This window comes from Ruditapes philippinarum, unplaced genomic scaffold, assembly GCF_026571515.1.
Source record: "Ruditapes philippinarum isolate M1 unplaced genomic scaffold, ASM2657151v2 ctg9622_1_1_1_1, whole genome shotgun sequence".
NCBI classification, from domain to species: Eukaryota; Metazoa; Mollusca; class Bivalvia; order Venerida; family Veneridae; genus Ruditapes; species Ruditapes philippinarum.
In genome coordinates, this window is record NW_026865300.1 from 1 (window position 1) to 18,251 (window position 18,251).

The window sequence follows — 18,251 nt, forward strand, 5'->3', positions numbered from 1 at the left end:
TTACGGGCCTTTTTCAACAGTATTTCAGTCATATAGGCGGGTAGTTTCCTAACCATCGTTCCTGGAGAGTTACACCAGTACTAGACAACCTTCCTCCCGCGCTAAACTACCAAAGCATCTCCCGGGGATCGAACCCACGCCAGAGAGGTACCTGGATTAGAAGTCATCGACTCTAACCCCTCGGCCACGGAGGCGGTTAAACCCTTGGGCCAAACCAGTATGAACAATAATAAATCTTTCACCTCTGCTGAATGGAACCTTCATGCTAACATCATGTGACTGCCAGCATTTCTTTACACAGTGTGATGAATGCAAAAATGCTCCGTCAGTGTATATGATGTGACGACCAGAAAGCCAGTATTCTTTCATTTTCCGGAAAAAAAATTCTCGCTACTACAACATCCCATCTTTCCATTAAAAGGAATCGATTGATTGACCCACATTTCTACCAAACAAAGTCAATTTCTTTAAAATCTTCTGTAGATAATCAACTTTTCCAGGAAAGTGAATTTTCTCTTAAACCGCCCGCAAGATAGCCTTAGCCGTCGGAGCACGTCATGTTTCCATCATTGAGTGCATGGTTCATTTTGAACGGTAACTTGCACTTTCCAGTACCGTCCATGAACAGGCTCAATCAAACCGAGCCTGCAACATTTTCAATTTTGCCGTGTTGGGCTTTCTTTAGGGATTCTGTATTTATCTATTTTATGATCACATACGTGTTATTTGTGCCGTGTGGCGGCTGTAAAAAGTCTCCCCGTACATTTAATCAATGATGTTATATTTTCGATCCTTGAAGATCGTTCAGCACGACATTATTGTTGTGCTTGTGGTATTTTTAGTTTCAACTTTTTGGCACTTTCTAGTTGGGTGGTTCCAATATTCTTACTTGAATAATGTTGAATCACCCTTAGGATATGTTGCCTGCTTTTTAAATTTGTCTTTTGACGTCCTATCTGTGATACGCAGGCTTCATAACCTCAGATCCCCTTTCAAAATTCCATTTTATTTAGTTCCGCCCATTGTTTTCTCGTTTAGGGCACACGCATTTTTTTACTTGGGGACCATATGCCGCTTTTCATGGAATGGCACTACCGTGTCACATTGAAGGTTCCATGATAACCGCCATATGAACACATCTGCGGATGTTTCAAAATTCTAAATTTTACCAGTTCATGTTAAATGTTGAATTCTGCTTAAGCCGGTGCTAGTGGGCGTGGACGGTAACTTGCACTTTCCAGTACCGTCCATGAACAGGCTCATTCAAACCGAGCCTGCAACATTTTCAATTTTGCCGTGTTGGGCTTTCTTTAGGGATTCTGTATTTATCTATTTTATGATCACATACGTGTTATTTATGCCGTGTGGCGGCTGTAAAAAGTCTCCCCGTACATTTAATCAATGATGTTATATTTTCGATCCTTGAAGATCGTTCAGCACGACATTATTTTTGTGCTTGTGGTATTTTTAGTTTCAACTTTTTGGCACTTTCTAGTTGGGTGGTTCCAATATTCTTACTTGAATAATGTTGAATCACCCTTAGGATATGTTGCCTGCTTTTTAAATTTGTCTTTTGACGTCCTATCTGTGATACGCAGGCTTCATAACCTCAGATCCCCTTTCAGAATTCCATTTTATTTAGTTCCGCCCATTGTTTTCTCGTTTAGGGCACACGCATTTTTTTACTTGGGGACCATATGCCGCTTTTCATGGAATGGCACTACCGTGTCACATTGAAGGTTCCATGATAACCGCCATATGAACACATCTGCGGATGTTTCAAAATTCTAAATTTTACCAGTTCATGTTAAATGTTGAATTCTGCTTAAGCCGGTGATAGGGGGCGTGGACGGTAACTTGCACTTTCCAGTACCGTCCATGAACAGGCTCAATCAAACCGAGCCTGCAACATTTTCAATTTTGCCGTGTTGGGCTTTCTTTAGGGATTCTGTATTTATCTATTTTGAGACCATACTCTGCAATGTTTAAGAAATTCCTCTATTTATATGAGAAAAATGTAGACATTTTGCTTAGCATAAAAAGCAAACACTATTCAAATAACAAATGTCTATTAAGGAAGGTATTATCTCAAACACTATTCATCACAATAGGAGACAATTTTTTTTTCTTGTTATTTGTCTTCATTTTTATTTTGCGACAGTTGACTTATTTTTTTTCCTTCAAGGCTTGAACCCCTTCTTGACCCAAAATCTCAGTTCCCGTGTCCATGTACTGCTTCATTTCAGTGTGCTTTATAAGGGTTTGTGAGAGTGGTTTTGTACCATTTTTGGTCTGCCTGGTGTAAACGTTCAATCATCTGGTTTGGCTATCTTAAAACAGCCATATAAACCCCCAAGTCATTTCGTACTTGACGACCATTCTGAAATAGAGAAAGTATCAAATTTATCAATGTTCACATACGTTCATTTTGCTGTATTCCTTAAGATCATAGCTACAGTGTTGTTCAAGAGGCTGACATTAAAAACTTTCAAGTAATGCACTAGCTACCTTTACAAAAGAAAACTAAATGAAAGGTTATTCAAAATAAATGCAGACCGCGCTGTACATTTGTCCAGGCACTGTTCATATATTTTGAGTTTCAAGTCAGTCTCTTGAATATTTATAGTCTTTTACTGCTGACATAGGAAAAATTCAAAAGAATGCAATGAGAGAGATAATTTAATTGGGTCAATTAAAATATGGCTTTGATTTTCATCTATGTTGTTTCACGCTGTTTCGTTGACACTTTTGCTTGTGTCCCTTGTTGTTTTCTCGTCAAAGGTTAATATCTTCCTCTTTGCCCCTAGTTTTATTTCTTTAATGTATCCCCCTTCCCCGGTTCTTAAGTTCCCTTCCCCTGTGCTCTTTAATTCTGTGGGCCTATTGGTTAATTACTTATTTGTTTTCTTTGAAGTCCTTGTCAGTTACAAATTATTCAAACAGTTATCTGTTTTCTTTGATTTCCTTATCAGTTAGTAATACAAATTGTTTTTGTGATTAACCTGTTCGTGCTCTTCCTAATGCCCTATCCAGTTTTTGTTTGGGGACCTTCTGGGCTCCTTGGCACTGCTTCTTGTTGTTTGGTCGTGTGGAGGTTACGTTCATTTAACGCCGCTTTTCCATGTTGATCTTGTTTATCATATATTATAAAACAGATAATAAAAAAAACCAATTTTATCAGGATGAAAATGTATATATAATGTTTCAACTTTTCTCTATTTAAGTAAATTTGTTGAAAAAGTTCAAACTTCTTTAATAATGATCTAAAAAAATAGTATTTAGCAACAGACAGACAGACAGACAGACTGAAAACGTCCAAAGGTAAATCTGTGAACATCCTTAGTTGTTACCAAAACATAACATTTTAAAAGCAAAGTTCTTAAAGAGAAGATAACTCTTGAAATAAAGATGCTAGACTTATGAACTTTGCCATACATGATGTGAGATTAAAGAAAACACCATTTATAGTCAAAAAGAAGGTAGGTAAAAATCCAACTATCAAATAAAGCATTTATAAATCAAATAAACCATTTATATGTCAAAGAAGAACATTTTAAAAACATTTAATCAAATAATTACATTCAATATAATATATGCAATTGGAATAGGATAAGAATATATGTTGATGGTGCTGTTCGATGATTTTCAATAATGTAAGAAAATTGACCTTCTTCTGAAAAACTGATGTCTTGATTAAGCTTCACAATAACATCTACATTATCTAGAAATGACATAGGCTTAGCCTTCAGGTTGGTTTAATTGTGATGAAGACCCACCTTTAGAGCTTCCTCATCATTTAGGCTTTCATATAATGTCATCTGGAAATAAGAGTTTCTTAATCCGTGACGATATAAAGTCATTCAAGCGGCCTTTGTATGATTGCCTCTGATCACCTCAGTGCTCATGCCTCTCTCTTGCATTGCATTCCCAAGATCCCCGGACAAGATGTTTCCAGCCAAAAGCTGGAATTCACCAACGGAAATGAATTATGGTACCCATATCTGAGATACATGTTCATTTCTGCTTCAATTAAAATCATAGGAAAGTCCAAATAGATTTTAGATGACTGTAACTTAATGCATACACTACCCCAATGCATTCATAAAATCAATATATAAATATGGCATTGCACTGAAGTTGATATAACAAAACATTAATCTAAAAATGAGTGATGCCAACCGAAGCAAATAAGCTGGGTTTGATATCATCTTGTTATGTGGATTTTTTCTATCACTAGTAGCGGGATATGGTTTTTTATTATGCCACCGCAGCATCTGCGATGCGGTGGCATATAGCGATTCACCTGTGTGTGTGTTTGTTTGTGTGTGTGTGTGTGTGTGTGTGTGTGTGTGTGTGTGTGTGTGTGTTATATAGATTATATAGTGAACTTAAAAAATCTTCTTGTGAAAAACCACTTGTCCAATTTCAACCAAACTTGGCAGGATTGATCCTTGGGTGAAGGGCTTCCAAAGTTGTTCAAAGAATTTCATTCCATGCAGAAATCTGGTTGCCATGGCAACCAAAAGGAATTATAAGAATAAATTAAAAAAATCTTCTTGTAAAGACCCAAAAGACCTAGAGCTTAGATATTTTGCAAAAGGCATTGTCTGGTAGACCTCTACCAAGATTGTTCAAATTATAGCCCTGGGGTCAAAATCGGCCCCGCCCCGGGGGTCATTGATTTTCACTATATGTACATATAGTAAAAAGTTAAAATACCTTCTTGTAAAGACCCAAAAGGCCTAGAGCTTAGATATTTTGCATAAGGCATTGTCTGGTAGACCCTTACCAAGATTGTTCAAATTATAGCCCTGGGGTCAAAATCAGCCTGCCCCGGGGGTCATTGATTTTCACTATATGTACATATAGTAAAAACTTAAAACATCTTCTTGTAAATACCCAAAAGGCCTAGAGCTTAGATATTTTGCATAAGGCATTGTATGGTAGACCTCTACCCAGATTGTTCAAATTATAGCCCTGGGGTCAAAATTTGCCCCGCCCCGGGGGTCATTGGTTTTCCTTTTATGTATATAGTAAAAACTTATAGTAAAACTTTAAAAAAATTTCTTCTAGCAATTGACAAATGCTCAAGGTCAGATATTTTGCATGAAACACTGAGAAGTGAACTTCTAGCAAGATTGTTCAAATTATAGCCCTGGGGTCAAAATTGTCCTCGCCCAGGGGGTCATTGATTTTCAATATATACATAATAGTAAAAAAAATAAAAAAATCTTATTATCTAAAGGAACAAGGCTTAGAGCTTTAATATTTGTTAAATAATATCATCTTTAGGTACTCTACCAAAGTTGTTCAAATTATTTTGTCTCTAGTGTCAAAATTAGCCCCGCCCCGGGGCCATAGGTTTTCCTTATATGTATATAGTAAAAACTTAAAAAATCATCTTCTCTTAATTTACAAATGCTAGAGTTAAGATATTTTGCATGAAACATTGTGTAGTGAACCTCTAGCAAGATTGTTCAAATTATAGCCCTGGGGTCAAAATTGGTTCCGCCCCGGGGGTCATTGATTTTCATTATGTACATATAGTAAAAAAATAAAAAATATTTTTGTCTGAAGGAACAAGACATAGAGCTTTGATGTTTGCTATATAATATCATCTATAGGTCCTCTACCAAAGGTGTTCAAATTTTCCCCCTGGTGTCAAAATTGGCCCTGCCCGGGGGCATTGATTCTCATTATGTACACATAGTAAAAACAGAAAATAAAACAAATGTTTTCTGAATGGGAGAAAGCTACAGCTTAGATATTTGACTTGAAATGTTGTTTGGTGGACCTGTATCAAGATTGTTTTGAATTGAACCCTTGGGTCCAAAATTTTGCCTTGCCCAAGGGGACAGTGACCTACTTTCTTGTCCTTTGATGTACAGCAATGAAATTTTGACCATGTGCACAGTTTTAGTTGAACTTTGATATCAGGTGACCAAGATTTTGATGATGTGACCTACTTTCTTGTCCTTTGATGTACAGCTATGAAATTTGAACCATGTGCACAGATTAAGATGTAAAGTGAACTTTGATTTCAGCTGACCTAGATTTTGACAAAGTGTCTTACTGTGTTGTCCTTTGATGTCGTCATGAAATTTAGGCTGTGTGAAATATGACCTTCACCACCAAATTTACTAGACTCGAGTGCATTGATATATTCCTACTCTGATCTTTTATTGAGTTAACAACAGATTTAACCACTAATCTGATAATAAGAATTAGATTATTTATAAGGTCAGGGATCTATGCATTATGACAATCTTCAAAATTGTATAGAAACAAAACAAAATCTGTTCCTACACTACTATTTAGTATTGTATTAATGCGGTGGCATAGCATTTTTCTCAAATGCAATCTTGTTAGGCCTAACAAAGTAGTATTAAAGATATTTTTACATTATACCAATAACAATAACTGTCAGTGAATATTTGAATTGTGACACTGAGTGTTGTTTGTTAATGTTAGCAGGTAAAATTGATGTTGTCATGTGACATTATGGAATGCAACACTCTCAATGACATCTCATATGGGTAGATACAATTCATTGCCTTGCTAAAAAGAGCAAAATCATATAATCACGATTTTTTAAACAAGCGACCCACGAGTACTTGAAATCGCTCACCTGAATATAAAAAAATTATCCATGACAAGGAACAAGAAACATTGAAAACTGCAGACAAAAACAGGTATAAAATCTAACTATTAATGTTATATCACAAAGTTCATATTTGTACCTGAAATAGTGCATGTGTTCTGCTTTCGATTATCGTGCAGAATCTTTCACAATGAGGAATATCTAGATATAAAAATATGAGAAAGTTTAATCCACTTTTCCAGCTTTTATTAATTTGTCAACACATACACTTAACAAAACTTATAACTGTGCAGTTTTTAAATGTGAATAACTTTTTAATTACTTGACATTTTTTACCCAAATTTTGGAATTCATCGTTTGAATGGTTTATTTTTAGAATGCTATATTCAGAATTAACGGTTATTTTTGTTGTGTGCGTTCATCCGTGACATGACATAAACAACAAAGTGCACGTGAGGGTGACAGGTTGGCGCTAAATGAAGTTATTATTGACCATCAAGGATTCTATTAAAATAAAGACATCCAAAAAACATAAATTTATTGCAGAATTTTTGCAATTGAAAGAAAAATGGCCGTCTAGAAGTTTTACGCAAGGGAATTTGCATTTCAGGCGCCCATTTTGAAAATAAATTTGCATAATATTTTCTCAAATAAACATATTGACTAAGATTGTACTTTAAAACTAAAAACAAACTTTCTTGGTACTTTGATATTAATGAAAATATCGTGTTTGCATTGCTTTTAGCAACTGGGTACAACGCGTTACGGAGATCGACATAAACCAGTCTTTACTGAAATTCAATAAAGCAAATATTAAAATCACAGTGACATAATGCCCTGGATATCATTGTAGTATCATACCCTATCGGTGATCCTATGTTTTATGTTTGTATTTTAGTGAAATCAAGAGATTTAGACCTTTTTGCACCCAATATAAATACACATTTTACAGAAATGTGAAATTCGGTTTTCGCGCAATATTGCACACATCGCTATTTCTCAGTAAGTACGAATTGCCTTGACATAAAAATCGATACCCATCATTGCACATATCTGTACTATACTTGGTTAAAATTTCAGAGACCTATGTGTATTAGTATCTGAGAAAATTTGATTTTTATACGTGCACACTTATAAGATTTGTTAAGTGTATAGTTATTAATCAGGCAGAATGATGTATTATAAACATGATATTTAAATTCTGACATATCAATGAAAGTAGGTTTGACATTCATTTACTTGAATTGCTTATAAGACAAAAATAGATAATATTCAAATATTAAGTAACATCTTGTTACTTGAAGTTTTTAACAAAGTTTTGGACATAATTCAAAATAAGAACAGCTTAGTGTTCATAACTAAATTTTAGTCATTTAACATCAAACATTCACAAAATGTACATAGAATAAAATACAACTTACCTAGATATAAAAATATAAGAAAGTTTAACCCACTTTTCCAGCTATTATTTAATTTGTCAAAACATATAGTTATTAATCAGGCAGAATGATACTGCCAGCTGGAAAAGGGATCTTTTAAGGGATTCTCTCACTGTCCATTGGTTTAGCTTAGTTGACCAATAATTAAACATTATTTCTAGAGAGGCGGCACTACAAGATCTGGCTTAATTCTGAAAATACTTGTGAAATAACTTACATATTTTATAATCACTATCAGTAAATTTAAGTGACTATGTTTTTTGAAGAATTAAGTTTATCACAGATGTAAATATAACAAGCATTTTGCAATTCTTTGTCTAGTGTAAAAGGCTTTTAGCACATTGGCTTCTCTGTAACAACATGTCACCTGTTTGGGACATTCTAATTGAACACATTTGTTTGTTTGTTTGTTTCATTTAACGCCTTTTCCCCAACAGTATTTCAGTCGTATAGGTGGGTAGTTTCCTAACCATCGTTCCTGGAGAGCTACACCAGTACTTGACAACCTTCCTCCGCGCTAAACTACCAAAGCATCTCCCGGGGATCGAACCCACGCCAGAGAGGTAACTGGATTAGAAGTCATCGACTCTAACCCCTCGACCACGGAGGCGGTAAATGTACTTGAGATTTAACAAAGAAAAAAGGGTATCATTTATTTTTATATTTATGCCTAATTTTAAAATCAGAAAATACAAAATAAAATTTAAAATGAAATTCAATACAAATATTTCACTCACTTATTTAATATACACAATATAAAATATTACAAGAAAATAGCTAATTTTATAGCATAACACGACCTCCCCCCTGAAATTACTTCATTCCTATAAAGTGTAAAAGTTTGTTTGTCGGACAGTGTGAGTTCTAGGTAAGTTACGACAAAACATGACTGCGAAAAAAACAAAAATGGTGCAACGTACTTATAATGTATACAATTATGTTGTAATATAAGATATAAAGATAAAACCAAAATAATTCCATATTGGAAATAAGAAATATCTTTTTCCCTGTTATCAACATTATGTGATACAAAGTTAGTGAAAAATATAAGTACATGTATCATACAGACTTTATAGATCAGTATTACAATAAAACAATACAAACAAAATACATCAATAAAATATTGTCCAGTTTGCAGAATTTGTATGTGCTCATATCCTTAGTTCATATCAGGCAAATGGTTTGACAAAGGTATAAGAAGTTGACCATGTTGAAAATAAAAATAAACACAATATGTAGAACTCAAATCTTTCAATACAATTTCATCTGTGGATAGCTAAGAGTCTTCAACTGTTATTTGTTCAGCTAGTAGAGGTTCAGTTATGTCTGAAATGCTATAGCATCATTCTTAGCAGCTTCAGCCATTTTTTGTAGACGTAGATGAGACTTTCTGTCATCAGTTATTATTTGATTAATTGAATGATTATACAGCCTAAAGTGTGGTACTTCAATATCAAGTGGGGTTTTAAAAAGTGAGTTACTTTCAATAGATTGTATTGAAGTATCATTGAAAATTGTTGTAGAACTGGCAAATTTATTGGGTGTAATTAAGAAATTGTTGTTTCTTGACAATTTGACAATCTTTGAGGTAAGAATATATTCTTAGCTGTAACTGAACAACAATTACATCCAGTTACCATATGCCTAGAGGAATTACATATGAATTGCAATGTTTCAATGTTATATACAACAATACTTGTTTTAGATAAGACAATCATGTTTGGATTTATATGATCTAAAATAAACCTGAAATTACAATTTTGTTTAATCATAGCTTTATCATTCTGAAAAACACCAAGGATACATTTTGGAGTTGTTATTGGTTTAAGAACTTTATTAAATTTACAAAAAAAAATTAAAATTGTTCATTTTACAATTTGCAAGAGCATGAAGTTGAGGTTAACTGGGTTTCATGGTTTGTAGAGTCGTTTACTGGTACAGAAAATGACTGTATATTGTACAAGGTTAAAGGACTTTTGAACGGAACAATAGGAAGTTTTAGGGCAATCTTGACCCTTTTCGTGCATAAATTGTTTTTACATTTTCATATATGTCATTAATATTTGTATATACAAGATGAAAACCATTAAATTTGTTATGAATTATTGTCTGAATATCATTTAGTGCTTTTGACATTGTATGTGTATGGATTAAATGAGAGAAAATTTTGCCTTCGACTAAATCAAACACACTATTTAAGATTTTATTAACATCGTTTTCTATGTTTCTGGAGTTTTCAATATGTTTTGCAAGAAATACATTTATGGTAGTAAAAGCTCTTTCTAGATTATCATAGGAACTGTATAATTCATTTTGGATATGTTGGATGGCCAACTCATTTGTTTTTAAACCTTCCATTTAATTGGACATTCTTTGATCAGAAGCCTTTATATAAGAAGCAAGGTTTTCTTCATGTTGTTCCATACCAGATATAATTTTTGAAGTTATTTTGTTAAGTGCATTTATGTGATATGCCAACCTTTCTACATCTTCTACTGTTGCAGTTCCAAATATAGATTTTGATAAATCTCCAATGAAGGATAAAATTGCACGTTTAGATCTACTTTTTACATTCAAATTTCTCTCAGGAATAAGTTTTTAAATTGTTTTCAATGTACTGTTAATCATGATTTCTGTTGCATGTCTTATTTGGTTGACTTCCAATAGTACATCATTAACAAATAGACATGATTTTGCATCTTTTGTACATCCTGGCATATCAATCATATTGAGACTTGTTGGTAATTCATACCCAGGTTTCTTCCGACAGATATAACTCGGCTTTAGGTTCAAAGGCTACACCATAATCTAGTCGTTGCAACTCAGTAGACAGATTTCCAGATACCATAGCAGTACAGAGTGCCATAAGCATCACCATAAGCATCATGTTTGCCCATTTAACTAAAACAAAACAGATTGGATGCAAGTCAGTCATTGTTGCAAAATTGACGTCCCAGTTTTGCAATCTAGCACTTTGATCAGGAAACAGGAATGATTGAGAAACAAATAGTTGAAGAGGACAGGACAACATTCATATACTAACATACAAGATCATACACTCTTCACTTATAATAATCAAACTTGAACCTTAAAATTTGACTTTCCTGCATTATATGTCTGTTGGCATATATCAGTAAGTTAGGACAATGCCAAAATAAAGCAATATGATACTTAGTGATCTTATTAAAATATTTGAACAATCATAAGCAACAATGTCTACCTGCCTTTAAATAAATTAATGCACAATGCATAGAATATTATATTATGACAAAAATTATCTGTGAGTTTATAACAACAACTAAATTAATAAAACGTGTATCTATAAAAAAAATATTTTGCAATTTTTAATAACATTTCAGTACTTGTATAATGTTATAATAGTACATTAAAATTACATGTATACAAATAGTTTTTCTCTGTTTATGCTTTATCAAAATATTTATATTTTGTTGGTCTTTTTCGAGTTTTTCCTGTTAAAGTATGTTTGGCATAAAATGCTCTAAGTAGCATTTCGCTACAATCTTCTTCGACTTCCCATGAGGGCTTTATATTTGGGTCTGCCCATTGTACAAGGAAGTATTTTTTGTTACCCCATTTTTTCTGTTTTAATATTTTAACTGCATCTAGCCAGTTATCATCATCAGTATCATCAATACTCTGATGATCATTATCATCATTATCATCATTATCAGCATTTCTGTTATCCTGATTTTGGTTATTTTCATTTTCCCTATTTAAGTTTTGAGTATTACTATCATCTTGTTGTATTTTTGTTAAAGGAGAATCTGATTCATTCACATTATTATCATTTTGACTATTTTGTGAGTTAGTAATATTGTGATCATTGTTTGATTGATCACTATTTTGACTGTTTACATTATCTGGATCTTGCTGATGAAATTCTTGTCTATAATTTCTTGGGTCATGATATGTTTTTAAATTTTTGGCATTGACAAAGGCTTTTCGAGCTTTATGTGTTTTGCAATCTGCAATGCGGTATGTGTCATGGGGACCTTTTTGTGTTACATAATACGGTCCTTCCCATTTAAGTTGAAGTTTGTTTGAAAGACCTGGGGTGTACTTGTTAACTTTAAGAAGGACTTTTTCAGTTAATGCAAAGTTTGATTTCTTGGCTTTAATGTCATGCCTTTGCTTGCTATCTTTTTGAGTTATTTCAGAGTTTGTTGTGGCTTGAAAATGGACTGTTTTTAAATTGTTTAACAGTTGTGTCATGAATGTTTTTGCTTCAGGACCTAGGCTTTCTCTTGGCACTAAGTCTGTGTCAAAAGGTAAACGCATTTCTTGACCAAAAAGCATTTTGAAAGGTGAATAACCTGATGTCTCTGTATTTGGAGATGACCTAATGGACATTAGCACTGTTGGAAGAATAAGATGCCAATTATTCTTTTTTTCATTGACATACATTCTTAGAGTTTGGGCGATCACTGCATTTTGGCGTTCTACACATCCATTTGCCTGTGGGTTGTAGCTGGCTGTTTTGTGCCTTGAGACTTTGTAGACCTCACAGATTGCATTTATCAGTTTGGATAAGAAATTGCGTCCTCGGTCTGTAACAAGGGATAAGCAAGCACCATAACGACAAAATATTTCGTCATGCAAAACTCTAGCAATTTCTGTAGCTGACTGTGTGATCAAAGGAAATGCTTCTACCCATCTGGAAAACTGTCAACACAGACAAGAATATATTCATGACCATCTGTAGTCTTTGTTAGGGGACCCAAAATATCAATATGCATTCGTTCGAACACTTTGACTACAGGAAGTGGATTTAGAGGAGTAGTGTGGGGATGTGAATTTTTCTTTGCGAATTGACAAAGGTCACAAGATTTCACAAAGTCAGTAATATCTTGACACATGTGACGCCAATAGTATTTAGCTTGCAATGCAGAAAATGTTTTCTTGATACCAAAATGGCCATTAAAATCATGATATGACTGCATTGCTTTTAGCCTTAATTGTGAAGGTAATGCAATCTGAAATATCAATTTTTCATCTGTTGGTTTTTTCTTGCTCCTTGGCTGGTACCTATGAATAAGTATTCCATCAACAATATCAAATTGGTCTTGGTTATGAATTACAAAGTTCTTTTGCTTTTTATCATTTGGTAAAATTTTGGATGACAGGTAAAGATACATATCTTTAAATTCAGGACAAGTTTTTTGTAATTTAATCAATTCTGTGTCATTTTCTATTTTTTCCTCTACTGGTGACTTTACGTCAACGGACAATATTGAATTATCAGTTGTGTATTCAAAATTGACTTCAAGCCATTCCTTATCAGATGCTTCATCCAAAATATCAACTGACGAGATTAAAACTTTGTCTTGAATTTTGTTTTCCTTAACCTGTTTTTCATTTAAATTGTTGGGACTGGGATTTTGGTCAACTCTGGGTTTTTCAATTGACCTAGATAAAACGTCTGCACTATTATGTTTGCCTTTAATGTATTCAACTTTATATTTGAATCCCTGAAGAAAAAGTGACCATCTGGCTAGTCTAGCATTTGTTGAAACAGTTAATGAATTTAAACATTTTAAAGCTTTGTGATCTGTATAAATGGTGAAAGGTAGCCCTGTTGAAAGGTATGATTTATAAGTTTTAACACCAGAAACTATTGCGAGACATTCTAATTCAGAGGCAGAGTAATTCTTTTCTGATCCATGTAAGGCTCTTCCTCCATATTCGATGACCCTTTCTTTGCCATTTTCATCCATTTGGCCTAAGATAAAACCTAATCCTACAGTACTTGCATCACATGTGAGAATGAAGGGTTTATTCATATCTGGGAAAGCAAGAATAGGTGCAGACGAGAGAGCTTGTTTAAGTGTATCAAGGGCCTTGTCACAGTCTTGGGACCAAAAGAACTTAACATCTTTCTTCAAGAGATTGATTATTGGAGCACAGATTTTACTGTAACCTGATATGAATTTTTTGTAGTAATTCGTCAGTCCAAGTAAACTTTTGACACCTTTTTGATCTTTAGGAGGAGATAATTTCATAATTTTTTCGACTTTTCTTTCATCGGTTTGTACGCCATCTTTGCTAATAACATGACCTAAATAGTTAAGTTTTTTCTGTGCAAAGAAACACTTTTTTGGAGACAGTTTTAATCCTGCTTGCCTTAGCCGGTTAAATACCTCATCTATATGTTTCAAGTGTTGTTGAAAGTTGGAGGAAAATATGATACAATCATCAACATAACAAAGAACATACTTCCAAGAAATGCCTCTCAAAACTTTCATCATTAAATTTTGAAAAGTGGCAGGAGCTCCAGAAAGTCCAAATGGCATATTTTGAGGAGTAAAAATTCCATCATATGTAATAAAAGAACATTTTTCTTTACTTTCCTCATCAAGAGGTACTTGCCAAAATGCTTTGCCTAAATCTAATGATGTGAAGTACTGAGCGTTTGCTTCTCCAATAGCATCAAATATATCAGCCAATCTGGGAATAGGATAGTCTTGGGGTTTACTAATTTTGTTTAGTTTTCTGTAATCAACAGCAAATCTGTATTCATCAGTATTTGCTTTTCTGACCAGTACTACGGGAGAGTGCCAATTAGAACAACTTTCTTCTATCTGATTTGTCCTTAACATTTCATCAGTTAATTCTTTTGTTTTGCGTCTCATTTCAGGTGTTTGCTTATAAAATGGTAATTTTACAGGAGGAGAATCCCCTGTGTGCACTTTATGAGTGGTGAGGTGTGTTCTACCTAAATCATGCAACCCTTCAGCAAAAATATCAGAATTTTTGTGCAAAAGTTTCAAAAGTTCTTCTTTTTGATTTTCAGTCAGATCTGAATCTTCAAAGTTAAAATCAAATTTCTTTGTTTTCTTATGTTTTGAATTGGGGTCTTGGAAATTTTGATTTTGTTCATTTTCATTCAATGCGAATATGGACTTGCAATTTATTTCTGAAGCTATAGCTAACATTTTGTTGTTTTTGAGAGTTACAGATTGTTCAGTAGGGTTTATTAACCGAAGAAAAGCTTTACCCTTTTCTACTTTAACTAGACACCTGGCTCCCATGATATTTTGATTTGACAAACTAGTTAAACAGGTCTAAGAAATACCTTGAATCACACATTATCTATATATACACACATGATCTGTATATTTACAAAAATATAAATATGTAAATTTAAAGAATCACAGTCCAAATAAAACAGTATTTCCGCCCTTCGCATCAAAAAACAAAAATCCGCATTCCGGTTCCGCTATGTACGAATTGTTTACAGTACGAAAAGAGCCAGTGAACAAGAATTTCCAACATATATAGCCTACTTGAGATTTGTCGGCTGAAACTGTTTATTACAGTAAGTTACAATGAAATATGAGTGACAAAAAGGGTAAAATATACCTGTAACATTTAAATAATGCAATGAAATTGACTTTTATGTGAAAAAAAAACCTGTTCTTCCTTCTATTCAACGCCATTTTGCCAGACTGGTTTACTCCCTATGTAATCTGTATCACAAAGAAGCTTACTTCAAATGTAACACAACAAATAGTAAAAATATGTAAATTGTGTATTTTGAAAGTCTAAAAAATGTTGTTAATAATGTAAAATAAAACAAGTTATGACCCATATCTTATTCTTTGTTTATCATATTTCCTAATGATATAGAAAATTAAATATTATCTTGCCAGTTCATATTTTATCTATCTATTTAAAATGTTGACTGTTGAGCGATATGGTTCAACGTTCAAGTTTTGATAAATTGTCTCAAAGCCTATTAGTGTAATTAGTTATTTCAAATTTAAATAACGCCAATCAATAAAAGCAGATTACACATATCTTTATTGCAGAAACATCAGCATGCCTCCAAAGAGAAAATGCTCATGCAGGGATCACGATGAATTAAGTACTTCGGATTCTCCAGTGTCTTCCATTGTCTCAAGCAAAAAGTTTAAAAATTCTGCTTTAAACTATTTGAAAGATAATAATTTATTACAATCATATCATAAATACTTGTGTGAAGGTTGCTATATGTTTGCATTAAACCATGCCACCACAGCAAAGTATTCTTTTAAAGAATTTTGCTCATTAATTGAAAATAATGATATAGAACAGGATGATTTGATTTTGTTGTCAAGAAGTTATGCCAAGCTTATTAAAATAAGACTACGAGGAATTAAGAGTGACTATGTGTCAAAAAATATAGAGGGGCTGTTATTTGAAAATTTATGGAGTGATATGGATGTTGCTGTTAGGGAGTTCTTTCTAGAGTTTTGCGAAGAAGCAGCAAGTAAAAATAATTGTGCAATTAATGCTTATGAAAATCTTGTACAATTGGCAAGTCCTTCCTACATAGGGCCTTTAAATTTTGCAAAAACAGTCATATCTTATTTTGTAACAGGAAGCAGACAATTAGTTGAGCTTAATGCAGCGTTTTCACCTTCAGGCTCCTATGTCACTGTGTTAGAATTCCTCAAATCCAAAGCTGTAAATGAGCAAAAGGTACCAGAATTGAAAGACTGTATTTATTTCTTTGATAATAATCAAATAATGGCAAGAAACTGGAATGTCAAATATGACTTAAAGCCACTGATAAGTGTTGTAACAACAACTGCATGTCTGATACCACCATGTGAAACTAAGATACAAAAAAATGAATTGTTCATCCCAGCTTCATGGCATTATCTTCAGTCTATAAATGGCGGTGAAATTATTACCACAGAAAACAACAAGTTATTTAGAGGTCAGCGTAATGAATATATACACCATGTTATTTCTGAAATAATGAAAACAAATGATGGACCTCCCCCACATAAATTGCGCAAAATAACGGTTGAACCAGTTACCGGTCGAAGCACATCTGAGTTGCGAGCCATGAAAGATCCCTATGATGACATACCTTCTAACGTTTCTGGAAAAACCAACGTATTAGTACTGAAACCTATTCCAGTAAATCCATGTTCGTTTAATTCCCTAGAAATAGTTTTAGACACTATCGTTGAGAAAAACAACAAAACCTGTCTAGCTATTGGTTGCGATGGTCTACCATTCAATTTATGTTCTAAACTTATTGACAATATATTCATATGCCCGCACTGTGGAATAAAATTTACAAAGACATTAGCATTTGAAAATCATATAGAAAATGAAAATATAAACGTGGATTTAGAATTGTGCAAAAAATATAAAACCATTCTACTGCTTCCTGGGTTTGGACACTTAGATATCAATATAACAAAAGCATTATATAAACTGTTATGGAAAGTTTGCATCAAAGACCTTGCACTACTGTTAGGATGGAAATCTGTAAACGCGCTTACGGCATGTGAAAATTGTACAGATCATCATAAAGCAACGCAAATTTTATCAATCTTATTTGAAAGCTTATCAACGGAACTTCTGTCTCCATTTATTCAACACTGCATTGAACAAAACGAACAACCAAATATTGAAAATTTATACAAATACGTACCTAATCAAAATTCAAATTACATCTTTTTATTTAAATGTAACTTCACTTATCCTTTGGCTTCGAAAAGTTTCAAAAAAGGAATGAGAAGAGGGAATTTCAAAATTATGAAAACGGCACTTGACAAACTAACAAATCATTTCTATGGTATAAACATGACAATCTATATGGACCTATGGTTTAGATTCGAAAACATCCTGTTAAAAGCACCGCCCGAGATTAAATCATTCATTGAAGAAAACATATGTTTATCACAGTCTGGACATCCAAGTAAAGCCGAGGGCGGTGACTTCATACTTGAGTCAACTAATAAAAGGATCAAGTCTTATATGCCATATGGTGTTCCCACTGATGAGAGATGGACAAGAGTTTGCCTCAATATTGATAATATTGAAAAGGTTCGGTATATCACTTAAAATAATACTTAACCTAATTATTTAAACATAGAATGCATATATATTGACAGTTTTGTTAAAATACTTGAAATATAAGAAATGTATATATAATAAAATAATATAAATAATTTATTTACATAAAAACATGTTTTGATATTCATGTTTAATTTCCTCATAAATTATATTTTAATTTTGTTTTAGATGAAAAAGGCGGTGACTAGATCTACGTGTATAGATACTGATAATGATGAAGCACCAAACAGATATTTCAGGTATTTATCGGTATTGGTTACAAATCTACTTCAATATATTCCTCAGTTTTGTTAGCATATTATGCAAATATGATATTTACTTTACTTTTTGTGACA

At 33.3% G+C, this 18,251-nt stretch overlaps 1 protein-coding gene across 1 annotated transcript; it reads left to right on the forward strand.

Annotated features, from left to right (window-relative positions):
- Nucleotides 1-15,847: 15,847 nt before the first annotated feature.
- LOC132728578 (uncharacterized) lies at nt 15,848-17,952 on the forward strand. Its single transcript, XM_060714237.1, has one exon. It carries the CDS (start codon nt 15,880-15,882, stop codon nt 17,902-17,904), a length of 2,025 nt encoding a protein of 674 aa, XP_060570220.1. The 5' UTR covers nt 15,848-15,879; the 3' UTR covers nt 17,905-17,952.
- Nucleotides 17,953-18,251: the final 299 nt, after the last annotated feature.